The sequence below is a fragment of the Glarea lozoyensis genome (genome assembly GCF_000409485.1).
Source record: "Glarea lozoyensis ATCC 20868 chromosome Unknown GLAREA2, whole genome shotgun sequence".
Classification (NCBI taxonomy): domain Eukaryota; kingdom Fungi; phylum Ascomycota; class Leotiomycetes; order Helotiales; family Helotiaceae; genus Glarea; species Glarea lozoyensis.
This window is the reverse complement of record NW_007360994.1, coordinates 2,302,862-2,328,074: the sequence shown is the minus strand read 5'-3', so window position 1 is coordinate 2,328,074 and position 25,213 is coordinate 2,302,862. Positions and strand designations below refer to the sequence as shown.

The window sequence follows — 25,213 nt, the reverse complement described above, 5'->3', positions numbered from 1 at the left end:
GCTCCAAGGCGGACTTCCAGATTATCTTGGTAGTTACTTGAAATTAAGGAGTATCGTTAGTCGATATCAATGGAAATGACTTGTGGATAGTTGACCACGATGGTCATGATTCTCGGCAAATATTATGTTCATTTTTGATTTGCAAAACCACAGGACTTCTACCAACTACCACTATTGTTTCTTCCTCCATCTATACAATCAACACACTTCCTCTAATCGCCTTCATCCACAAGAAACACTCTCTCAACCAAACAAACCCACTCCTCTTCTTAATCAAATTTCCTTCAATCATTTCTCAAAACAAAAATCCTATTTCCGCCAAGTAACCCTCATTCAACCAAAGAATCCTCACCTAATTTCACTCTTCACTTCGATTCCTTGTGCTATGGGGGGAACTGTTTAATGGGTTAGGGTGTAGCATCTCAAGACCTATCGGTTGTCTTTCGGTGTGCAGTGAGGAATCTTTGGGATTGAGGAATTTCAAATAGCAAGTTGCTGTTAAAGATTCTTTATTCAGCTTACCAGATATCGCTTATTCTTTTTGCGATTGGTTTCCTTGTGCTCACAGGGGAAATGTTGGGTTTGGTTAGGGCGTAGCATCTAAAATCTCTCACGGTATTGTAGTGTTATATAGCAGAAGCCTAAGAAGTTAAGGAAATACGAATACCGATCTCCTCTCAAGAATTCTCGTTTAGCTAAGCAGACCACATCCGTTTTACTCCCTTTTTCATTATACTGTGCTGTTAGGAGAAACAAGTATTGAGTTGTTACATAGTATCTCAAAATCTCGTACTATGTCGTGGTTTCATTTGCAAAGAGCATTTCTCTTCAAGGAATTATAGTTATTGGCTTCTGTCAAGTATATTTACTTAGCTGAAAATCTAAAGTCCGTGGCGCACTGTGTCAAATTCTCGTGTGCTCCTGGAAGACTTATCAACTTTGGCTATAGTCTAGTATCTGAGAATCTCTCGCCGTATTGCTGTATCATTCATGATAGTGTATTAGGGAGTTGGGTTCTATCAAGTTGTCTTGTTTGTCTCAATAGAGAGAATTAGCATTACTCATCATAATTACATCCTACGGTCAAAAGAACTCTCCTTATGGTGTTCCGTAGCGACTAAAATTCTCTTGCAAAATTGTGTTATTAAAAAAAAAGATCTAGAATTAATTAAACACGGATTTTTCTGTTAGGCAACTCCCTTTTCTCTGTTCCAAAGCAGCTTTTAGAGAGCTTAGCCTATCACTTTATGTACTAGTTTTAATTAGAGAAAAGCTTAAAGGGTTATTGTATAATATCCGCGATACTAAGCATCTGAAGCTCTCTCACGACACTTCCCCATCCTCTCAAAACGGTATACAAAATGTCTTATACCCCATTTCTCACTATGTGAGACACTTCTATCAGGAAATTTGTAAGCTTAATTACCGCAAATTACCTAAAGGTCTCTCTAAACATAGATCTTGACTTCGTGAACAGTAATCAGAACTTAGAACGGGACGAATACGAGTATCTTAATTCTATCAAGCACTTCCCCTAAATAAAAATACATCACCTACTTTTCCCCGCAATGGGCTACCCTGCGCTGTCTGGAGAACTTAAAATCAATCTATGTAGAGTATCTAAACATCTCTTTCTACCCTGCTCCACCTCCCACAAACGGTATCCAGACCCGAGGAATTGCAATTATCAGTTTGCGGAAAGATATTATTACTTAGCTGAACAGAAATCTTGTGCCTCAATACTCATCTTCTCCTTACGTATATAAGGAACGGGCAGAACCAAGGCGAAGGGCTGGCAAAGTAAAACCTGGGTAGGGTTTATTGATGCCCACACCTTGAGTACTATTAGGTCGGCGATGGAATTGCTCGAGCGGCGAAACTTCGCCGTTCAGAAAGTCCTGAATTGGCGGATGGTATAATATCTGAAAATCTCTCCTTACGTCTATCTATGCTCGGTGAACACTATCCAGAACTTGGTATCCACAGATTCGGGTTCTACAAGAATTAAAAGGAGATCTTATTCAGCAAACAGGAGCTGTCTACTACGTAGCGCAATTGTCGTACTTGCATCCTTAAACTCTCAAATAAACTACTACCTATGATAATTGAAATCCCTCCACCACAATATTCCATCCAACATCAACAGCCACGATTCAAAATTACACAGTTCTCAAAACAAAGCTTCCTCATTCTCACTAGCCATCTCACCACCAATGCGATCAGGATGTTCGCAAGAAACCCCAACAACCTCACAGCAGCTGTTTGTTCCCTTGTGTGTTGATGACCGGCTGCAGCAGGAGGACGTTCAAGTCTCGCAACCGTAGAGCCGTAGCTCAGTAAAGCAGCAGGTCCCTCAATACTCGCAACACTGATCATTGCATACGGTAACAGTGTGAGATGGACTTCCGAACAGAACATCAGTAATTGCTTGCATATCAGCAACAGAAGCTTCATCCGGGGGCGTACTCGCTAACGAAGCTTCGGCCGCTATGTTGGACTCAGCTTCCCGCTCTCGGTCCTGCTCGACTTCAGCTAGTAATGCTTCGCCGGTCTCGTATAAAGTCAAAGGGCCATAAACAGGAAGCTCCTCTGTATTCTCCACCACAGCTTCCGGGGTTTGTCGATCGGACTCAGCTTCATCACGGCCTTGAGCGCGCAGTTGGCGTCTTTGGTCAATCACTGTCCTCTTGAGGCGCTGGATTTCTTGGCCCTTGATGTGATTTCTGCAACGCTGTATCTGTGTATCATTCTTTTCCTCTCACCAAAACAGCTCATCGCGCGGCTCGAGAGCAATCAAGACATCTATGACAGTTTGCTGAGTCTCAAGCCGCATAGTGGTCATCTCATCTTTTTCTCGGAGTGCTCTGGTCTGTGCTTCGAGAACTTCGACTTTTGCTAGCAAAAAGCGACGATTGTCTCTTTGAATTTGTTCCTCGATCATTGTGCGCTCTTCCATCTGTTGAATGCGCAAATTTTGCTTTCTGAAAAGTTCAATCTGCGCTTCTGAACCCTGAGGTTGTGTTTTGAGATCGATGAGTTCAGGTTCGTCACTTTCCAGCCTAGGCCGACTTGCGTGACGAGACTCAGCGAACTCTGTGAGATTGTGATCTAAGTTGGCCAAGGTCAACGACCTCACGGTTTCTTGAAGCGAAGCGACCTGAGAAGCCAAAGCTTCTTTTTCTGACTTCATCGTTTCGATTCCGCGGCCCCGATTGGATACCACAGAGTTTAAGGTGTTCACTACCTCCCACAGACTTTTCTGCTTTTCCTCCACACTCTCCTTTTCCTGTCTAAGTCTAAAATTCTCCTCTTGCGCCAAAAGAAGAAGTTGTGCGGACGAATCTTTTTCAACAGTTTTCAATGAACTAGAATCTGTGTCCTTTGGAACTTCGTCGACTTTTTCTGGTTTCTCAAGTTCCTCCCAGTAATCAGCTCCTATTCTTTGGCAGTGCGCAACCCAGACGTAAAATTCTGAGTTGCTGCATCGTTTGCCGTCACTGACTTTAAAATAAGTAGTACCCATTGTGTCACTGGAGCGTTGCGGGACTTCGACTTTTAGTTTCAGTTAACGTAAGTGTAATAGCATCCCAATTGAGTCTTACCTTCGCATGCACTAGTAATGTGTCTTCGCTCAAACGCTTTTTTGCACTTCTTCCGGCATCTCGCCCACTTTTCAGGATGAGCAGATGCTATGTGGAGATGTGCTTCTTTACCACCAAGAAATCCTTTATCATTACAATAAACGATGTGACCACTAACTGGTAGAGTATATTCGATGACACCCGAGATGAGAATACCCGGCACCTCGTATAGATCCCCGCTCGGAGTCTCATATTTCAAATCTTTCACGATTAATTTTAGCCAAATTATTGATACAATAGATCGTAGATGGATTACAGTACCTTTGACGTGATCTAATGGGCTCATACCACTGGAACGCTCAACTTCAGCTGTCCTATCGTTTTTCTGTTCGAGGACAAAGGAAGAGCTGTTTCTCTTTTTAGGTCGCAAAGTTTTGCCCGGCCACAGTTGATGATGGGCTATACTTCTATAGAAACCGAACTCATAGAAGACAGGACTTTGAAGCAGTGCCGAATGATAACGAAACTCATGTTTGCCGGTAACTGGATCAATGACGATTTCTCGTGTCACAGCTATTTATATATCAGCGGCACATTGCAATTTCCAAAAGGGATTTCTTACAGATAGGAGGGGTCCTATTTTCCTCTGTGCGCTTTTGCTGCATCATCATAAATCGTTCAGGGTGATTTATCTGCACATGTTTCTGAGCCTCCAGCCAATCTAGCGGTCTATTCCCATCGAGGTAGCAGCAATATCCGCCGCCAGCAAAATCTCCAAGAGATATTTCAGTAATGCCGTTGATTTTGGGGAAGTTGTTATCACTGGGCCCGGAACATGGTAGGACAGTGGGTGCAGAAATAACTGCCTCGCTAAAAGCCAAAGGGGAGGCCATGGCTTTGGAACGATTATCTGGTAATCACCCGTCAAAGAAGTAGGTAGGATTGAAGTGGTCTCAGAAAGAGTAGCTTAGAACAATAAATCTCGTAGAAAGTTTGCGTTTGCGTTTGCAGCGATGCTCAAAGAGTCGGTGTCTGGAGTTGTGAAAGAGCGAGGTCGAGAATTTGCAATAAGGCAGAAGATCGAACTAGTGCCGGATCGGAAGTGAGGTGGCTAGTATTGTTCCGGCAATGAGTCATTTGAACTGCTATTTCAGGTGAAATTCAGTATTTTTGGTGAATACTTATCTTTGCTGTCAAGCTAGGGTGGTTCGGTGAATCTGTTTTTTTGGGTCACGAGACCAGTTTGGATGTTCGGTTTGATCTAGATATGGAGAAATAAGATGATCAAGTGCCCTGAGAAGTAACTATGAGATGATTAATATCGGAAAGATTGTAGTTATTTCTTCTTATGAGAGTAAATGAGACACTTAAAGTGGTATGAATGGCAAGGGTGTAGGTAAGTAGAGATACATTACATATCAGTCTAGAATAAATGTGCGTAAGCGAGAAAGGAAATTGATACGTCCCTGAAGAAAACACCTAAAGTTAGTGTTCAACAAAATAATCTGGTTGTTGTTAAAAATCCATTTGTAGCCAAATGTCAAATTTCAAACAGGCGATGTTCAAGTATAGAGTATCCAATCTGGTGTAATTGTATAAGTCGAAAATTTTTGTCATCCAGCTTAAAAGGAAAGACCCCTGAGTAAAAACATGCAGAGTGGTCCTACCGCTTCTTATATTTCAAATACACTCTCTGATGTGGCTTTTCCGCAGTGTGACTATTAAAGTTTACTGGCGGAGTGTCATGAACTTTTTGTCCATCTTTATCAGTCAATTCGTAGTCGAAGGTAGCGATGAAGTAGGCCGTGATCATATTCTGTTCCAATTTGGCAAACTATTCAAGTCAGTAACTTGCTCCCAGATTTCAATGAAATACACTTACCCTCATTCCAACTGTTCCAAGGTAATTAGTAAAATTGGTGGACACGTTGATGGAGGGAACAAGGAGACTTACGACATGGGTGTCGTCCCAACCCCCAACCCATCCAACCATAATGCACCTTTTTATCCTCTGCACGATCTGGCAAATATCTTGAAGGGTCCCATTTTGTGGGTTCTGGGTAGATGTCCGGATTTAAATGAATGTCTCCGACATGAAAACATACAAAAGCTCCTGGAGGAATGACCTCGTGGTCCCCAACGGGAACATCTCGACCACTGATGTTTCTGCGAAATGCAGTACCTAGAAGCTGAAGTCTGATGCTGTCTCTGAGACAAAGATGCATCATGGGAAACTCCGATTCCCAGGCATCACTTGGAATCTCTGAAAGTTGCTCAACAAGAGGAGCATCAGGATTGGAGGTGTACTTTTGTGCGACAAAATTAATTTCGTCTCGAACTCGGCCCATCCATTCAGGGTTGGTGGCTAAGTAAGCAAGCGCCCATGCAGAGTTAATGCCACTGTTCAATAAGCCCGCAAAAAGAGAACCAATAATATGCTAGATAACGAGTGTAAGTTGACACTCGTCATTACGAAGACACAAACAGGATTGCTGTTACTTACAGTCACAATCTGTTCTACCTCGACATCATCATCAATCAACATCTGAAGAGGATCATCACGTCTTTTCCCTGTTTTTCTCCTTTCATTAACAATCTTCATGATAATCATATAAAGCCGCCCTCCCGCGATAGTTCTTTTGATGATACCTATTGATGGAAACTTTGGAAATAAAATCGTTGTTGCAGTAGCACTGGCTTCGACAGTCTCGAAAAGTTGTAGAGTCTTTTCCAGTAACTCTGGGTTCTCAGCAATGTCATCACATCCCACGGTCCGTATCGTAAGCTGATAAACGATGCGATATATGCTTTCAAATGGATCTGTGATTCCCGAAGGATCGTTGGCTAACCTATTCATGCTTCCTTGAACATCCTTTCTGAGTTGAGGCAAGCCTGATGATGGTTAGAATAACGTGCTGATTGTTCCGACACACTCTCGGATTTCATACTTTTAACAAAATTCTCCGCTTTGAGCATCCGTGTATAAGTCCTACTGCTGAAGCCACCTGGACCAGTGAGCTCTTTGCTCTTTTCAAAATCCTGATTATCGTGCAAGCTGTTTGGTGACTGCCCAAATAGCACCGCGTACCTTCATCAGGGTTAGTTCTATAAACCGAGCTCAGAAAAGGATATAAACATATACCCTTCTGCGAATCCCAACTCTCGGCTGTCGAAGAATACCCGTCTGCCAATTTCTCCACTCAAACCTACCACAGGATACTTTCCGAGGAAGAATGAGAAATTCCCCGTTGGACTTTGGGCAATGGCATTTCGGAAAAAGTCCCAGCGAGCTGTGAAAAATCCAGAAGCACCAATTATAGGATATTGTCCTGAAACAAGTTTTGGGGCCCCTGGAGGAAATTGATATTTTCCAGGAAATAGAGTTAAGTATAATAAGCCAAGGAGGACAGATGCTCCGGCAGACAGAAGCGTCAATGTGGAGAACTCCTGAACTGCAGGTAGAGAAAACATGTCCTGCTTGGGTTCGCGACAACAGTTGATAATACCGGGAGTAGAATATGCTGAGTGAATGATACACTTTGTCGTAGAATATGGAACTGAGTGAGATAATCATAATACAATTGATCGTTGCTGGTGAAATCCTGTCGCCTTTGTGGCACCACAGATTCGCACATGGTTGGCTGGTCGGGCGCTTGCTCGTACTCGTTTGACCCTTGGAGAACGGGAAAGACTGGGAATTTTCCGTGATCGGGCCAGCCTGAGATCCCGAGCGGCGTCGGATCGGAGCACAAAGGCCGAGCCGAGGCTTTTCCCCGCATTAACCCTCGAACCGTACCTGTAATCCTTCGACACCCCACACTTTTTGCCAAACAATCATTGGGGACATACCCCGACCCAACCAATCTGGCCACACAATTGCAAGCACTTAGTCAATACGTTAAGTCTAACAAAAGGTTGGTATTCTTCAGTACGTGGTGGGTGTTGAAGGATTCCCGCTGCCTTCGGCACTTGTTAGTGATGTGATAGACCATCCACCCCCATCCTAGCGCTGGCAAGTAACGTTTATGTACGCCTCAGCTGGAACGCACTTCCCCTCAACTTCTTACTTTACACTGAATCAATTCCAGCCATCACCTCTTCTATACCTCCCTTCCTGTCATTTCCCACTACATACACAAAGTCTCCAACTTGTTCGGACGACAAGCAATCCATAGCTAAAAAAGAATGGCACCACCATCCGCCACGTACGATGTAGTAGACAGCGGAGCAGGGGTAGAAACCAGCAAAAACGATAAGCCAGCGAAACAGCCTCTAGAACCAGGTCTTACCGAAGAGCAAGCTGCTGCGAACAAAGCATCGATCCCATCGATGGATGGCCCGATGTATGAGGATCCTTACAAGGAGAGAGAATACCAGAAGGGAAGATTAGCGTTGGCTTTTAGAATCTTTGCAAAGTTTGGCTTTGACGAGGGTGTTGCGGGGCATATTACTCTGAGGGTAGGTTGATGATCTCCTTTTTAGATACCGTATTCGAGAGGCTGTGTAAGAGGACGCGGGTGGGATACAATTGTAGCTGGGACCCAAGATCAAGAATATCTGCTGATGTCAATAACAGGATCCAGTTGAACCGACCAGCTTCTGGGTGAACCCTTTTGGCCTAGCTTGGCCACTTCTTAAAGCTTCTGATCTTATTCGAGTCAACGCGGAGGGCAAAGTTGTTGATGGAGGAGCTTGTCGACGGTTGAATACTGCTGGTAGGTCGGGCAAGCCCTAGAGGAGCGAGAATTCACATTCGACCTCACAGACAAATTTGTTCGGAGGTTGCAGCAATGAACTTCACCATTCTGCCATCGAGGAATCAGTGTTGGGAATATTGACGCTAACTCAAATCAAGCATATATGATCCATCACGCCGTACACGAAGCTCGACCAGACGTAAACTGCGTGGCACACTCGCACTCGATTTACGGCCGTGCTTTCTGCACGCTAGGACGAACAATCGACACCATCACCCAAGACTCCTGCGCTTTTCACAACGATATCGCTCTATACTCCTCCTTCCGAGGCATTGTACTTGCAGCAGATGAAGGTATTGCAATTGCAAAAGCATTGGGGCCGAGAAAAGCTGCTCTCCTCCAGAACCACGGACTTTTGACTTGTGGAAAGACAATTGAAAGTGCTGTCTTCTGGTTCATGAGTCTAGAGAAGTGTTGCCATGCCCAATTACTCGCCGATGCTGCAGCTGGAGGACGAGGTGGAGAAACGGTCAAGATTGATGAAAAGGATGCTCAGTATACATACGAGACGGTGGGTTCCGAAATGGCTGGATGGTTTAGTGCGAAGCCTCAGTTTGACTTGATGGAGCATGAGAGTGGTGTAGATTACAAATGGTAAATAGCCGTGTGGTTAAGTGTCATGGATTCAAAGACCTGGAAACACTTCTAATGAAGCTCTTCGTCGAGCTACAAATGCTTCATCGGCTCTATTACCAAATTATCTCTGGTTTGTTTATATCCATCTAGCCTCGTGGTTTTCCGCCGTTGAACTCTTGGTAATCATATGGGATGCGTACATGTTCAGAGAAGTCTGGTAAACTTCATGGAATACTGATGGAATGAAAATTGTGAGCCAGGGAGCAATCATTGCTGCTTGATCAACAAGAATTCTGTCAACGGTTTTCCTATTTTCTCCAACTCCCGTAAGCAATGCTGGAATGCGTAGAAAATCTCGTAACAAAATTAAAATTCCAAATCTTAATTGGCAATTGGAAGTAAACCCGGCGTGTGCCATGAATAAACCTTTGGAGCTTGCTTGGATGCCGTCGATGCGTCGCTGGGCATCCGGAGACAAGCACGGACCTCTTCGTAGCACAACAGGAAAAAGGATTATCCTTGGCCGAACCTGCCCCACTTCAGCTTCGTCCTGGAGATTTTTCTGTTAGCAAATCCAAGATAACTGACGACATTGTCGCAAAGTCGAAATTGTCACAACCACAACCCTTTAAACTCAAATATGGCACGCGGAGGTAAACGAGTAAGTATCAGAAAGTTTCAATATGCATGCTGGTATCTAACAATTCCAGGGTGGTAGAGGTCGTGGCCGGGGAGGTAACCGCGGGGGAGATCGTCGTGGTGGTGAAGACAATCGAGTCAGTTTCGACAAGGTCGAGAAAAACAACCCAAAGCTCCAAGGCTACTATGACGAAGTCCTCGGAATACCAGAGAAAGAACGGGAAGAGTTCTGGGCGGCTTATAAAAGAGAATTGCCAAACAGCTTTCGATTTACTGGATCCAAAGGGTATGCTTCACCGCACCGATTCCCTATCGCAAAGTCTTTCCCCTAGAATGATCGGTTGTCAAGTCTTATATTGTCTCGGATGCTCAGAAATACTGGCGTCCATTCACTCTGCTGTTCAGAGACAATGATTATCGAATGGCTTCATTCGTTACTGGAAGTCCAATTGCCCATCATTGTCCAAACATCGCCGAGGGAGTGGTCGCCATTGTGAAATTGAGATCAGAGAGAGTATGGCTCGTATATCGCATCATCCAGGTCTTACGAACAAAAACTGACGGAATAATAGTCATGCGCTTACGGTTCAGAAGAAATTGAAAGAGCGTTACGTTCCGGAAATCTCGAAAATCAGCCACTGGGATGGCCAAAAGGTCGACCCTCCTGTTCCAGTTGAATGGTACCCCGACGAACTCGCTTGGTGGATGACGACCCCGAAAAATGTTGTTCGAAAGTTTGCGCCATTTGCTGCTTTTCAAAAGTTCTTGGTTTCGGAGACAAGTGTTGGAAATATCAGCAGACAGGAGGTCGTCAGTATGATACCACCATTGGTAATGGATCTCAAACCTGGTATGACAGTGTTGGATATGTGCGCTGCTCCTGGAAGTAAAGCCGCACAATTACTCGAGATGGTGCACAGAGGCGAAGAAGCTCGTGTTCATAAATCTCTTCGCGACTATGCTGAGACCGATGGAAGGAAGACAAGTCCTGGCCCGACAAGCTCAGCAGAAGATGATGAGGCTTTTGAACTTGACCCTACGGATAACGGCAGAGCCACTGGACTATTGATAGCCAATGACTCCGATTACAAGCGAAGCCATATGTTGATCCATCAACTGAAGCGACTATCTTCCCCCAATCTCATCGTTACGAACCACGATGCCACTATGTATCCATCGATCAAACTTCCAGCAACCCCCGAAAACCCGGCATTCAACCGATATCTGAAGTTCGACAGGATCTTAGCTGATGTTCCTTGTTCAGGTGACGGCACCATGCGGAAGAATGTCAATTTATGGAAAGACTGGACTCCTGGAAATGCCATTGGTCTCCACCAGACACAGGTGCGAATTTTGGTCAGATCCCTACAGATGTTGAAGGCTGGCGGTCGCGTTGTCTACTCGACATGCAGTATGAATCCTGTCGAAAACGAGGCGGTTGTAGCTTCCGCGATTGAAAGATGTGGAGGGCTTGAAAAGGTCCACGTGGTCCCTACTTCAGATCAGCTACCACTTTTGAAACGGTACACAGGCTTGAAACACTGGAAGGTTATGGATAAGGCTGGCAAGGTCTGGTCGTCATTTGAAGAGGTGGAAGAGTATAATGCTAAGAACGGTGCCACTGCAGCAACCGAGAAGCTGTCACCAGGAATGTTCACGCCTATGGTCAGCTCACCGGAATTCGCTATTCCGTTTGATAGATGTATGCGTGTTTATGCACACTCCCAGGATACTGGAGGCTTCTTCATCACTATTCTAGAGAAAAGAACAGAGTTCAAGGCGAAGCCAGAATCAGAGCAGAAGAAGGGGGAGCCGAAACCTCCAATTAGTGCAATCGTGGATGAGATTGAGTCAATGCCTCCTCCCAAAGAAGGTGAAAGTGTAGCGCCCAAGATTGAGGCTGCAGATGCGCTGGATGGGGTTTTCACTGCTCCAGACGAGGTTGCCCCTGTGGCTAGACAAAATCAGGAGAATCCAGAAACAAGCGCGACAGTTAATTCCAACAAACGATCCGCTGATGACGAAGTGGAAATTGATGGAGTTATGTCTACCAAAAAGCTCAAGTCTAGACAAGAAGGAGATGAAGCAGCAGAACCTGGTCTCGAAGATAGACAAGTGCATTATCCACCACCGCCCGGCGCGAACTTGGATGCTACCATCAGACCTGGCGATATGCGCGATGGTATAGTAGCTCCTCAAGCTCGGAGAAACAAGGACCATGCTCAACAGTTTGAGGAACCGTTCAAGTACATCTCTGGAGAACATCCTGAAGTTAAATCTATCGAGGAATTTTACCATCTTTCGCCCAGATTTCCCCGCGACCGTTTCATGGTCCGTAATGCGTCTGGTGAGCCGGCGAAAACGATCTACTATACCTCAGCTCTCATTCGCGACATCCTCACAGAGAATGAAGGAAAAGGTATTAAGTTTATTCACGGAGGTGTCCGTATGTTTATGAAGCAAGATGTTCAAGGTGATGGCGTGTGCAAGTGGCGCATCCAATCCGAAGGAATGCCTATTTTGGAGGGATATGTCGGAGAAGAGCGTGTCGTTCGTCTTTACAAAAAGTCAACTCTCAAAAAGCTTCTGATTGAGATGTTCCCCAAAGTCGCAGATGGGGGCTGGAAGAATTTGGGTGAAATCGGCGAACATGTCAACAATATTGGTATGGGTTGCTGCGTTCTCCGCATTGAACCAAGTGACGATCCAGATGGCTTCTCTGAGCGCATGGTTCTGCCACTCTGGCGAAGCTTACACTCTCTCAATCTGATGTTGGCCAAAGAAGATCGCTCCGCTATGCTTTTGCGAATCTTCAACGACACCACGCCACTCGTCAACAACTCCAACACCTCGAAGCAAGGTAAACAGCCAGCACCAGGCTTCAAGATCGAGGACGGCGAGGTCCATGTCGATGTCAATCCATCTATCGCTGCTGCTGCTCCTGTAGGTGACGATGCTAGTGAGCAAGCTGCAGAGGCCGTCGTGAAGCCAGGGCCGTATGATACCATTGTAGCCGCGCCGAAGACGGGGAATGAACTTGATGTCAAGGCTGAGAGGATTGATAAGGGTGAGGATACCTCGGGTCATGAGATTGAGGGACAGTTGGGTGCACCGGCGTGATGACTTTGATGTTGTTTTTGGAAAATGGTTGCTACTTATCTGGCTGTATTGGCGTTTTGTGTTTGGCAATTTAGAAAATGTATAAATCAAAAGTCGCTTCATCTCCCTCTGTGCGCACTTCACTACGGTATAGCCATCTCTGAATAAAGTATCCTCTACCATCCCCTGTGAAGTTTTCATCTGTTTCCTATCACCGGAACCTGGAGCGTCACCACAGATCTATTCTCAATCCAACTCTATTGCCCAAATTATCACGGCCAAGAATTGTGGACGATAATACTCGCAATTTAGAACTTTTCCAGAGTTCGGCGGCTTCAGCCGTTCCTTGTCCAAAAATCTGCGCGAAACCCTGAATTCGATTTCTGCAAATATTGATAAGATCAAGGTTAAAAGGCACTAGGCAGGCAGCTAAAGTCCCGGTAAAAAGGAAAGTGCGAGAACGACAATGATGCGAAGACCAAAAAAGTGGCCTATGCTGTATCTGGTGTGTTGATTACAAAGAACGGGTGGCGATGTGTGAAGGATTGTAGATACGGTATTTGTGGTGGGTGAGGAGGCTCTGGAGGAGGAGATAAGGAAATGAGAAGTGGGTGGTTATCACCGATTTATGTTTCACTACCGAATTTAATATTTCGGCAAGACTTCCGGCGTTTTTCCCTTAGGAGTTAAATATATATAAACTTAAATTTCAATTTCCGATAGACGGCAGTAAGTCATTACTTTTCCTGAGAGTAGTTTCTTGCGTGGAGAACACTGGATACGTTACCTACCCTGCGGTACGATTACTTAGATGGCACAGGTAGAAGCTTGGGTGCTTTTATGTTGTTGTGTCTAGGGTGTGGATGGGAGGTTAGGGAAGTAATTACGTGGGTATGGAAAGGATGTAATTGGTTTTGGGCTCTGTAGATACAATTTGTTCAGGTTAATAGGGGAAACATGTAACTTGAAAGATTACAGCTCTTGGGCGTACGAAGTTTACTCTTATGTATTGCTGAGACTAGAATCGCCCGTGGTTTTAAAGACATTACTTACTTCTGTCCAGAAAGCTCGTTTATTTCCTTGTACAAGTCTTATTTAAATTCGATATGTGATGGTGTATTGAGACTCAACTTTTGGAGAAATAGACTATACTTCTCTTGTTCGCGGAAACCTATTCTGGAAGAGCTTCTCCCCATAGGTTTAGTTTTCCTGCTATCCATCTGGGTAGAATGTTAGTGGGATAAGCACATTCTTTAAAATGTTCTCGTCATGTTATACAGCAACCAATAGTCTACAGCTCGTCTGCATTTTTGGTAGTTTACAGTTTTGCCCTAACACTCTCGTCATCTCTAACAACCAATCCACTTCTCTCTCCGTTCCTCGCCTTATCCCTCAACAACCGCCTCAAAATCTTCCCACTAGCACTCTTCGGAATCTCCTCACAAAACTCCACCTCCACCAACCACTTATGCCTAACCTTCTTCTCCCTCACATACCTCAAAATATCCCTCCCAACCACCCCATCATCCCCCTTCCCCTTCTTCTTAACAACGAACGCTTTTGGTTTCTCCCCCGCATACTCATCCTCAACCCCCAACACCGCAACATCCTCCACATCCTCATGACCCAGCAACAGATCCTCCAATTCCGCCGGCGCAACTCCAATCCCCTTAACCTTAATCATCTCCTTAATCCGATCCGTAATCGTAACCATACCCTCCCCATCAACCACTGCCTGGTCACCCGTATGCAAAAACCCCTCGCTATCAAACGTCCGTCTCGTCGCCTCTTCATTCCCCAAATACCCCATCACAACCTGCGGACCTCTCGCTAATAACTCCCCGGGCTCTCCAACCCCCAACTCCTTTCCATCCTCATCCACAATTTTCACTTCGGTGCTCGCGCAAATACTTCCAACCTTATGCGCATATTTATACGCATACCTCTCCGGCTCATGCGCCGTAATACACGAACACGATTCCGTCATCCCATATCCCTGTTTAAACCCCGTCCACGGAAACCTCTTCTCCAACAATCCCAAAATCTCTTCACTCAACGGCGCAGCACCCGAGCTAAACCTTTTCACACAACGCAAATCATATCCCTGCACGATCGGATCGCGAACCATACGTATCAAAATCGGCGGTACGAGCAGGAGTTCGCCGATCTGATACTGAACTACGGTGTCGAGCATGGATTTCATGGTGAAAGAGGAGAGCATGTAGACTTCTGCGTTGAGGAGGATGGGGAGGTGGAGGGCGTGGACGAGGCCGGTGATGTGGAAGGAGGGGAGGACGGCGAGGACTTTTTTGTGGGTTGAGGGCGTGATTTGTTGGATTTGAAGACATTGTGCTATTACATTTTGGTGGGATATCATTACCTGCATATCTCGTTAGTTTCTTTATGATGTTAACTTTATGGATGAGGTGGAATAAGCTCACAGCTTTAGGTAACCCAGTAGTCCCACTGCTGAAACTCAGGAACGCACATAAATCCTTATTCCGCTCCCCCTCACACAACTCATACGCCTCCACTTGCCCCTCCTCTCCATACCTCCGTCCCATTTCCAGCAGCCCCCTCATATTTACAAACCCATCCTTCTCACCCTCAAGCAAAAACACCCTATCCCTCTTAATCCCCGCCCGTTCCGCCGCCGCCAACGCAACATCCAAACTCCCAGGCACAGTCATCAAGAACTTCGCCTTTGCAGTTTTCAAAGCGTAAGTCATTTCCTCAACATTATAAGCCGGGGAAGCACCGCTTATGATGCCCGCAACGCGGGTCACGGCGAGCATAGCGACCGGATACCATATTGTGTTTGGGGAGAAGAGAGCTACGGTGTCGCCTTTACGGAGGTCGAAGTTTTTGACGAGGGCGGTGGAAAGGTGTGTTGTGTGAGTTTTGACGTCCTGGTAGGAGATTCGTTCGGTGGTGTGGACGTTGGTGTAGCCTGCTAGGTTGGTGGGATTGGTGGTGTTGAGGGGGGAGGAGGGGGAGTTGAAGAGCCAGGTCCATATTGTTGTGGTTTTGGGGACTGGAGGGAGTTAGTTTGAGATATGAGATGAGGATGAGTGAGGATTTACGGTTAATGTCTGGTTGGGTGCTTTTGAACGGCATGATGAAGGTTAAGCGAGTTAATGATTACAGGAGATTTTGAGTTTGTAGTAAGAGGACTAAGAAGCTGGCGAACACGTTTAAGACATAGTCAACTCATATCATTAAATTCTTTTTCTTTTCAAAATAGATATGGTTATATTGGGTCGTCGTCGTAGAGGATGAGAATGCGGGGTTACTAGCGTGGGGTGGGGTTGATCAATTATTGCCGCGTCTAGCAGCCTAGCAACTTGTAATAGCAGTCAGCTTATTCCCGAGGATGGCTTAGATTTTGATCTTAACCGCCCAAACACATTGTCGACTCGGTGGATAATGACCTGATATCGGGTGTTGTATTTAACGCTAGATGTAATGGCATATTCTCGACTTTAAGTTATCAATGAAACTCTGTCAGCACGATCAAGAAACCTCAAAGTCCCCGTCATGATATTGAAAGCGATTAAAACGAATACTTACACATGTTATGTCAACTCGCATCCATATATGATGATAACGAGATGATTTATCATTATTATATACAATATTAAAAAGTCTACTTCTATAAGCTTCCATAAACTCCATTGCTATGCAAAAATAAAATGCATCAAAACTAACCCCTATTCAAACATCGCTCAGCACCCACGCTCTGACACGAATCATTTAGACATCACCTCTCAACCCACGCTTATGTGGAAGCAGGCTCAATCTTCTCATGCTCTCCCTCAACCTCAGTATTTCTTCTCGTATGATCATCATCATCAAACTCCGCATCATTATTCGCGTCCGTGCTCTCTTCATCGACAGGTGCTTGCTGTTTGCCGAAATCCGTTGGAGCGTAAGAACTCTTCTTTCTTAATTTCTCACCGTACTTGTAGAATAGGAATGGTATTGGTAAGAAAGCTACGGCTAGGAAGCCGAGGAGTGAACCGGCCCAGTCGACGCCTAGGCGGTGGAACATTTGTGTTGCGAAAAGTGCTGGATGATGGTCAGTAAGGAATGTTTGTATAAAGATGATAGAAACACTTACGAAATCCAGCACCAAAGAAAGACCGCAAGAATGTGTTAGCAGCAATTGCAGACGCAGCCACCATAAGATAAGCATCAATGAGGTAATTGAGAGCTTGCAAGAAGATGAGCATGATTCCGGCACCAGTCAAGAGACCAGACAGCGTAGGCACAATCCAGTGAATTTCGGGGTAGTTTCCTGTCCAAGCAAACCAGAAAAGACCGATTGGGAACAAAACGGCTCCAACCATCATTGGAAGAAGTCTCTGTTCTGGAACCGGAATGCCGTGGTTTTCCTTCAACTTTCTGTTGTAACGAGGCTCGAATGCAATGACGATTCCCACGCCGATTAGAACACCGAGAATGAGTCCGATGTAAGGTAGTGTCGCGAGTGTGGGTTTGATGCCGCGATATTCCGCGAAGACTAGTCATCTCGGTTAGCACAGAAATATAGAATATTTGACCTTTTTTTCAAAACTCACCAATGGGGTAGGCCTCTAGAAAGAGATACAATATACCGTAAATAAAAGCAGTATATATAGTAATCAAGAAGATAATCGGCTCTCTGAAGAGTAGCTTAAGCGGAACGAGTAGGTGTCGGTGTAGGAGATCCTTGAAATCGATTGCCTCCTCCTCCGAGACATGATGAATAGCGAAATTCTGCGTCTCTGTTCTAATATGGCCTGCGCGTTTCCTCAAAATCGTCTTGAGATATGTTTCTTCGAGGAAGAATAGGTCGAGGATGCAAGCGAGTGCTCCCATGATACCGGTGATATATTCGGTCCACCTCCAACCCAAATAACTGTCCGTAATGAACGCGGCGACGATAGGCGAGATGAATGGACCGATGAAGACTAAACCAGAGAAAGCTGCAATTGCGATACCTCTAGTTTCGTTGCCAAACATATCTGCAAAGGCGCCCCCAACGACTGCCAAGGGGCATGAAGCGAACACACCAGCGAAGAAACGGCATAACATCAACGTCTGGAAATCCTTCGCTGTTGCCGCGGCGAACATGAAACAGGTAAATACGAAAGCGGCGAATGTGATTGGTATCTTTCTTCCATATAACTCGGAAAGTGGCGCAAAAGCTAGTGGTCCAGTCGCGAATCCGCAGATATAAAGTGTCAACCCCAACAATGACACCACTTCTCCAACTCCAAATTCCATAGCAACAGGCTGGACAGCAGCGGAATATACTGAAGATCCCCATGAAGCTACCAGTGTATCAAAACCAAGAACAGCCGCGTTGATAAGTTTCCGGCGGAGGGCCCATGACTTTGCGTTCGCTGGATCTTCATCTCCTGTGAGCTCGACTAGATATTCTTCTTTTCTCGCTGCGAGCGCAGGAGGGAGACCTCTTCCTTTGCCTAATAAAAACGGTTGATTTGATTTTGTCCTGGTCACAGGTCGCGACGGATGAGGGTATAGATCAAACATGATGCTGAATGTATCTAATGAAAAAGAACTAAGAAATGAATAGCTATGACAGCGGGTATTAACGGGGTACTACCCCTAGTAAGAAACAATTAAGTAAACAAATTCGAAAATCAAACACGAAAAGGAAACAAAAAGGACATCCACAGAGGTATATAGGACATTGCTCCGGAGGTGCGTCATGATGCAATATTGTTGAAGCTAAAAATTATCATCCAGGCGTTCCGACTTAGCGGCGCAAAGATCCCGTTCTGCCACTTGATCTGAGTAAGGGCACGCCTCGGGCAAAGCTTAGCCCCATCGAAATTGTCAACATGCCGAGGCATGTCGGCGCAATACAAAAAATTCAGACTAAAACAACAAAGCAGATGGCAGAAGCTTATCTCGTAAAATTAAATGTGGATTATTCAGGAGCATTGGACGAATTGCCTACAGCTAGAATACTAGCCTAGAATTGAGGTTCGTAATCGGCTGTTTGACCACGGCGCTTTACAAATGAACCAGAAAAGCAATTGCCAAGACTCCAAGGATGAACAAACTCTGCCGGGATACGAATGAGGCTCTGCGGGTAGGACAAAAGATCAGATAACTCGTGTTAGGATTATATCGATTCAGATTCTTCCACCTAGATGGACTCTGTGCTATGCGTACAAGCACTTGCAAAGGATTTATCCTCTTCCGTAACGCCTTCTTCACATGCTTTTGTGACCCAAACGCCCCCAAAACTCCTTTTTTACTTGCACATGTAGCCAAATTGATCAATAGCTTAAACGCAAAGCCGGTAACTCGCATAACGTCCCGCGGTTTCGGATTTGCGAATAATCTTAACGACCTGACCTCTTCTCAATCCCAAGTATCGTGCAACCGGATCAGTCATTTGAATTCGAGGAAGTTGGGTATCCTTCAAACGGTATCTGGCCAGGAGCGCGGACTTCTCCTCTTTACTCAGAAGAACATGTTTTGGGACCAATTCGTGATGGGTGATGTTGACTAGTAGATCCTGCTCGTTGAACGTCTCAATTCTCGTTTCGGATGCCACCGCAGGGATAATTTTAAGCGCAGAAGGAGTAATATTGACGCTTGTGATTAGAATGCCGGTGTGGAAATTGTGAGCGGATAGATACTGTGCGAATGTGCGCATGTGTTTGATTCCGACGTTATCGCCCTCTAGAAACTCGACCCAGATCGTCCCGACATCAGGTGGAGGTGGATTTGGATTCGATTCGGTTGCAGGGTTTGAGTATCGTTGCATCATGGCATCACTTGGATGAGCAGAGAACTTCATACTAGCTTTGCTGTGGACGCATTCTTCGTCAGTAAACGCAGTCCCTCAGCCCTTGGGAGCTCGGATTTGCGACAAACCTACCTAACCATGCCAGATCCATCTCTGTGAGCTTTAACGAAATCGCTCAGACTGATCTTCACCTCCTCTTCAGCTAGAATATACCCTCGGTCTTGAACCATCTCATGAATGGTCCGCCATGCGCGCCAGAGTCGTGCGTTATCTCTATCACCAGCTTCCCTCTGCTTGTTTATCTGGTCCTGCTCGCTGGACATTTTGCTGGATTTAGGGATCGCGACCAAACTGAATCCTGTCGACAGAGATTGTATCAACGGAGGGCGAGGTTGGAATGAGTGCGATCGTTTTCGGTTGGCGAACAAAGGTTGTTCGATGTTCTTGACGACGCGCAAAAAGTTCCTAACGTCTGTGCGCCAACTGCGCTAATGGCTCGAACTTTAGAAGATCGGCGACCGTACTCGACCAGGGGCCACCAAACTTTTTGGAATTGTACATCTTCAGTCCAGGTGTTCTTGCTTGGGACCGAACTGACTTCTAGACTCTCGCATATTTGACCATTGCACCACCCGCCTGACTTCCAAGGGTCCAAGTGCATCCCCTCGCCATTGACTAGTTCATTTCCTCGTTTGCTTCTTCTACATCTCATTCTGTGTTTCTTGCGACAAACGAGCAATCGCAACAATGGCTGACGTCGCAACACCTTCTGGAGCGGCCATGTTCGACGCTGGCAATACCGAGAAAAAGGAGAAATCCGGCAAGCCTACTGCTCCTGATGCAGAAGCCTACAAGGCGGCTCTCGCAAAGCTAGAGAAGGAGCATAAAGCTGCTATGGACAGATATGTAAGTTGCATGATCTGGCTTCCATTTATGAATTGTGGCTCTGCCATGCGATTCTCCTCTCTGAACATTTGCTAATTCACCCCAAAGACAGCAGCCAAAGCAAAATGCGAGCTTGCAACATCCCCAAAGGACTCACCTTCCGGTAAAGAGCGTGCCGAGACCCTGAAGAAGCTCAAAGAAATCCAGGCCAAGCAGGGTGAAGGAAAAGCTGGCCGTGGACCAGTGTTGGAAAAAATCAAGAAACTGGAGGATAGCGTGCGTACCGACCAGAACAACTTGAAAGCCGCCAAAAGCAAGTTGAATTACAAGGGAACTGAAGACATTGACCGCGCAATTGAGCGCTTGGATAAGGAAGTCAATGGCGGCATGATGAAGCTGGTCGATGAGAAAAAGGCATTGGCTGAAATATCGAGTCTGCGAAAGCAACGAAAACAGTTCACCGGATTCGACGACATCCAAAAGAGCATTGATAATAAGAGAGCCGAGATCAAGAAGCTCCGCGACTCTCTTGATGACCCTGAAGCTAAGGCCCTTAGCGAAGAATACAGCAAATTACAAAAGAAATTCGACGAGCTCAAAGCTGCACAAGATGAGGCTCACAGTAATCTGAGCGCTCTCCGTGATGAAAGGTCGAAATATCACAAGGAGCAGCAAGAGACTTATGCTGAGATCAAGAAGCTCAAGGATGAACACTACCAAGCCGGCCGCGCAGCGCAAAAGTACGAATTTGAACAGCGCCAGAAAGCGAGAGAAAGGAAGAAGGCTGAGAACGAAGCTTACCAGAAGGGAAAGAGAATGGAGCGTGCCAATGCGATTCTTGCTGAAGCTAGGGAACCAGCTTACCTGGACGAGATCAGACGTGCAAACAGTCTTCTGGCCTTCCTCGACCCGTCATTCAAGCAAGAAAAAGCCGCCCTTAAAGCTGCATCAGGAATGGAAGCAGCTGCGTCACGAAAAGTTGATGATTCCGGAATGAAGGGAACCAAGGTCGTCAAAAAGGAGGAAGAAGACTACTTCGCTGGTACTGGTGGTAAGAAATCCAAGGGAAAGAAGAACAAGAAAGCTGCCCCAGAATCACCATCTACACCTTCCACACCAACCACCGGAAAGTTTAGCTGCCCACCTGCTGTTATGGAGGATTGTGCGGCTATGGGAATTGATCCTCCCATGACTGCTTCCGATATCCCATCGGTAACTGAGAAAGTCAAGGCCAAGTTGGAGCACTGGAAATCCGATCAAGATGCCCAGACCAAGAAAGTACGTATTCCTTCAATCCTAATCATATCAATTTCCACAATATTTATGCTAACTCAACTCAAGAACGTCGAAAAGGCCGAAAAAGAAGTCAAGCGTCTCGAAGCCGAAGAAGATGGCACCTCCACCCCATCCGAAAAACCAACCACCACCAACGGCCACGGCGAAACCAAAGCCACAGCCGGTATCGAGGAAGGAGGCTCCATCACCAACGAAATCGAACTTGTTAAGGGCGCCGTCGCAGACGTCGTTGCGGATCTGAAGGGCGCTTCCATTGAGGATAAGGCGTAGAACCAGACCGCTCGAGAGCTTATAGAGCTGTAGTGCAGGTGATGCTAACGGTGATGACGGGGCTTTCATTGCACAAAATGGAGACGATTATTCTTTACATATCTTACTTACCTAACCTTTTATTGGTACCTCCTTGGTCATGTGTGTTCGTTAGGAAAGGGATGCATGCATAGGGAGGGGAAGCGAATAAAATTCTATTTTTGATACTTGATTTTGCTGTGTCGTGTTCGCGTGACGTCTTGTTTCATTCTTGTCGTAATTAACATGGGCTGTATAAACAGGAACAACCATTCCTACCTACCCATGCCGCTATTTATCTTTTGCGACCAGAGCTGTATTTGAATACCGGTTGATAACCACACTTTTGCTTTCGTGGGTTCTATCTCGTACCACCACCCCCAGAATTCTTTACATTCCTTTATAAAAATCCCTTCCCCTTTAAACACAACTTCCAGCCCCATCCATCAACAACCCTACATATCCTAAACATACAAGTACGTTTTGACCGTCGCAGCGTAGCTCATGGATATAAAGTAGACTCCTAACGTCGTTTTAACCACGAAACATTCGCGTATTTCCCATTTTTTTAATTGTCATGTAAGCCTTTTGATTGTCATGTAAGTCTTGTGAGGATATGCATTACACGTTTTTCATTGCTTATACTACTATTTTCTGCTTTCCAATGCTTCCTTCCTCATCACCAGCACCTTGGAGCTCAAACCCTGATCCTCGAGCGTCCGCGACTAGAACGCTTAAACCGCAATATCTGGAGCGATCAATGCGTATTTGTATCTCAGTACCCGGAGAGCATGAGTGGTTCTGCTGTGTATTCTTCTACGTTTTTATTTCAGCGGGTGTAGCACATGTCATATCTGGTAAAATGGAATATATGATGGTAAAGGAGATGAGACCAGCAAAAACATTGAAATAGAGTCTAAATTTCCCGATTAATGGTATGGATATTGGCTTTAGTATAAAATGTACTGTTATTGTATTGATGAAAATCGGCTTGTTGCTTTTAGAATACGGTGAATTTTTGTTGTTCACTGCTAGTGGAGGATTGAAATTGAGAAGTCTCGATTGCCTTTTGTAGGTGATGATGACCGTGGCCCTACATATTAATAATCATGCCTTCGAAAATATCTCGAACAGATTGTAGCACATCTGACCCGTGATTGACGTAAAGCAAAGTAGATTAGAGTGGTGTAATCCAATTCAACTACCCTAGTGGTAATATTTTAAATGATCTGGGTTTGCCAAACTATTGTTAAACCCAGACTACAACTCTTTAGAGAAACGTATACATTAAAGGATCGAATCCCAAGCGCCTTTTGCTATGCATCTTATGCAAAATCTCCATTCGGTAACGTAAATTCTGTCTTTCTTCTCGCTGCTCTTTCTCTCATTCTCTCGTGCCAAATACCGCCGCAAAGGCATTTCCGGATCATCATCCTCCTCATCATGTCATAAAGTCATCAAGTCATCCCATATTTGCAAATTTATCCTTGTCGTTCACAAAACACTCATCTCACTCAGTAAATTGGTCCGTAGGAGTATCCCCCTCCAGAATATCCCGCTCCTCGACTTGGAACCCGAATCGGTGGAGGCGGGGGAACAACTGGTCTGTCTCTGTCTCTTCTATCTTTTTCTCGTTTCCGTTCTGAACTCCTTCGCCGTGGTGTCCGTTCTCTGCGATGTGATACAGGTGGTTCCCGTACTCTGACCTTCCTCTCTCTTCCACTAGCCCCTCCACCCAGCGCGCTCAATGGGGGATCTCTGACTCCTGGGTCGTCGTCACTTGGTAGATTGAGGTCAACCAGGCCGTAAAAGTATTCTAGGACTTCTGGATATCGTTGTACACTAGCTTTCCAATCTTCGTCAATTCCACGCTTGAGATCCGCGTCTGCCGCGAGAATCTCGGATGGGTGTGGTCTGGCATTATAGTAGTATGCAGCACGTTCGTTGATTCGATGGATCAATTGGGCATGCGATTCTTTTCGACGGCTCGTGAGCATGGTGAAGTAGGAAAGAATATAATCTTGCGCATGTCCTCGAACCCAAGTCCTGTATTTCGTCGTTAGATGCGGAACGGCACGTCGGATTGCGGATTGCGGATTGCGGATTGCGGATTGCGGATTGCGGGGTAGATGGGCAATTGAATATACCTTATTTCATTAAAGATTGAGCTCATCATCCTCTGTTCTGCTTGGCGAACGGCTATGTCAAGTCCTTGGGCTTCGCATTCGCATTGTGCGATAGCAGGCTTGCTGCAAATAGCACAGTCGGGATCCATGTCTTTTCGTAATTTGTGTGAACTGCTGTTTTTGATCAATACTATTTCGGGGCGTAAGAATGACATCGGAGATGGAAATCTCTTTAAAGGAGTGGACGCAAAGGGCAGTGCTAGTATAGGGAATGAGCGAGGGGTATCAAATGGAGAGAAGAGAGGTTCGGAGAGGAAGTGGTTCTTGTAGGCTCTCCAGTAGTAGTAGAGAACCCATGATCCGGTAGTGTGATGAAGCAAATGTACCAGATATCGAAGACGGGAAAGGGGGAAGATGAAATGTGTTAGCACAACACCCACCTGTGCAAGAAATGGGAGATCACGCTACATGGGATCTGGCACAACCGTTCTGGAGGTGTGAGCAGTGTCGTGCATGCGAGGGAGCGAAGCGAGGAAGCAAAAGGAGGATGGCAGTATCAGAGAACCAGCTCCAGCCGTGTGCTAAACGTTGGAGAAGAGTATTCAGTGTGGAAATATGAGGTTATTTGGAGAACAAGATGTTGGTGACAAGTCTGCGCTTGTGCAGCAAGCAAGCGTTGGGTCTCATTTTGGGTCTGGGAGGGGTTGCGACTAGGACGAATGGGCCAGAAGCTGTCAAGTACGAGAGTGGAGGCGGCACTGACAAGATCGAGCGAGCAGTAGTCGGCAACCCATCGTTGGTGGCAGGATTTAGCAGTAAGATGTCTGTTGTTGTGTCGTGGCTCAAATGGTTCGAGGTCTTTGCAGCTCATGCGTCGATTAGAGCCAGCAACGGCAGCAGACGGACATGCAGAAGAATGCAAGCGAAGCCCATCCTTTTGGCTGGTGGACCGCTCATCGCCCTCCGGTTGGGGAAAAGCGAGAGCAACACACGGAGAAATAATCTGGATATGTCGTACACCGCCAATGAGGACTATCGAGTATGGAAGCGGCGATTATTTACCACACGCCCTGTCCGAACGTGGAAGCAGCCGATGCTGGAGAAAATGGACTGTTGGCATCCCGATCCAATCGTGTGTGTAATCGACGTGACAAAGATGATGGAAAACGTGTGTGACCGGCGCAATACCTCTCCAGT

General features: G+C 45.8%; 9 protein-coding genes across 9 annotated transcripts; 3 read left to right on the top strand and 6 right to left on the bottom strand.

Annotated features, from left to right (window-relative positions):
* Nucleotides 1-2,353: 2,353 nt before the first annotated feature.
* On the bottom strand, nt 2,354-4,474 carry GLAREA_04096 (uncharacterized protein; the record flags this gene model as incomplete). The annotated part of the gene is made up of 4 exons (XM_008084349.1): nt 2,354-2,723; nt 2,769-3,552; nt 3,603-4,154; nt 4,204-4,474. The coding sequence occupies 4 exons, from the start codon at nt 4,472-4,474 to the stop codon at nt 2,354-2,356; spliced, it is 1,977 nt and encodes a 658-aa protein (XP_008082540.1).
* Nucleotides 4,475-5,244: 770 nt separating this feature from the next.
* Nucleotides 5,245-7,052, bottom strand: GLAREA_04095 (Cytochrome P450; the record flags this gene model as incomplete). The annotated part of the gene is made up of 6 exons (XM_008084348.1): nt 5,245-5,415; nt 5,464-5,474; nt 5,536-6,019; nt 6,085-6,473; nt 6,530-6,669; nt 6,724-7,052. The coding sequence occupies 6 exons, from the start codon at nt 7,050-7,052 to the stop codon at nt 5,245-5,247; spliced, it is 1,524 nt and encodes a 507-aa protein (XP_008082539.1).
* Nucleotides 7,053-7,766: 714 nt separating this feature from the next.
* On the top strand, nt 7,767-8,936 carry GLAREA_04094 (AraD-like aldolase/epimerase; the record flags this gene model as incomplete). The annotated part of the gene is made up of 3 exons (XM_008084347.1): nt 7,767-8,039; nt 8,158-8,296; nt 8,437-8,936. The coding sequence occupies 3 exons, from the start codon at nt 7,767-7,769 to the stop codon at nt 8,934-8,936; spliced, it is 912 nt and encodes a 303-aa protein (XP_008082538.1).
* A 618-nt stretch (nt 8,937-9,554) lies between these two features.
* GLAREA_04093 (S-adenosyl-L-methionine-dependent methyltransferase) lies at nt 9,555-12,673 on the top strand (the record flags this gene model as incomplete). Its single annotated transcript, XM_008084346.1, has 3 exons — nt 9,555-9,575; nt 9,625-9,839; nt 10,126-12,673. 3 exons carry the CDS (start codon nt 9,555-9,557, stop codon nt 12,671-12,673), a joined length of 2,784 nt encoding a protein of 927 aa, XP_008082537.1.
* A 1,297-nt stretch (nt 12,674-13,970) lies between these two features.
* Nucleotides 13,971-15,769, bottom strand: GLAREA_04092 (Acetyl-CoA synthetase-like protein; the record flags this gene model as incomplete). Its single annotated transcript, XM_008084345.1, has 3 exons — nt 13,971-15,032; nt 15,094-15,686; nt 15,736-15,769. The coding sequence occupies 3 exons, from the start codon at nt 15,767-15,769 to the stop codon at nt 13,971-13,973; spliced, it is 1,689 nt and encodes a 562-aa protein (XP_008082536.1).
* Nucleotides 15,770-16,430: 661 nt separating this feature from the next.
* Nucleotides 16,431-18,190, bottom strand: GLAREA_04091 (MFS general substrate transporter; the record flags this gene model as incomplete). Its single annotated transcript, XM_008084344.1, has 3 exons — nt 16,431-16,720; nt 16,773-17,174; nt 17,233-18,190. 3 exons carry the CDS (start codon nt 18,188-18,190, stop codon nt 16,431-16,433), a joined length of 1,650 nt encoding a protein of 549 aa, XP_008082535.1.
* A 763-nt stretch (nt 18,191-18,953) lies between these two features.
* GLAREA_04090 (Eukaryotic RPB5 N-terminal) lies at nt 18,954-19,744 on the bottom strand (the record flags this gene model as incomplete). Its single annotated transcript, XM_008084343.1, has 2 exons — nt 18,954-19,482; nt 19,554-19,744. The coding sequence occupies 2 exons, from the start codon at nt 19,742-19,744 to the stop codon at nt 18,954-18,956; spliced, it is 720 nt and encodes a 239-aa protein (XP_008082534.1).
* Nucleotides 19,745-20,168: 424 nt separating this feature from the next.
* Nucleotides 20,169-21,872, top strand: GLAREA_04089 (uncharacterized protein; the record flags this gene model as incomplete). Its single annotated transcript, XM_008084342.1, has 3 exons — nt 20,169-20,327; nt 20,415-21,584; nt 21,648-21,872. The coding sequence occupies 3 exons, from the start codon at nt 20,169-20,171 to the stop codon at nt 21,870-21,872; spliced, it is 1,554 nt and encodes a 517-aa protein (XP_008082533.1).
* Nucleotides 21,873-23,404: 1,532 nt separating this feature from the next.
* GLAREA_04088 (uncharacterized protein) lies at nt 23,405-23,887 on the bottom strand (the record flags this gene model as incomplete). The annotated part of the gene is made up of 1 exon (XM_008084341.1): nt 23,405-23,887. The coding sequence occupies one exon, from the start codon at nt 23,885-23,887 to the stop codon at nt 23,405-23,407; it is 483 nt and encodes a 160-aa protein (XP_008082532.1).
* Between the last annotated feature and the right edge of the window lie 1,326 nt (nt 23,888-25,213).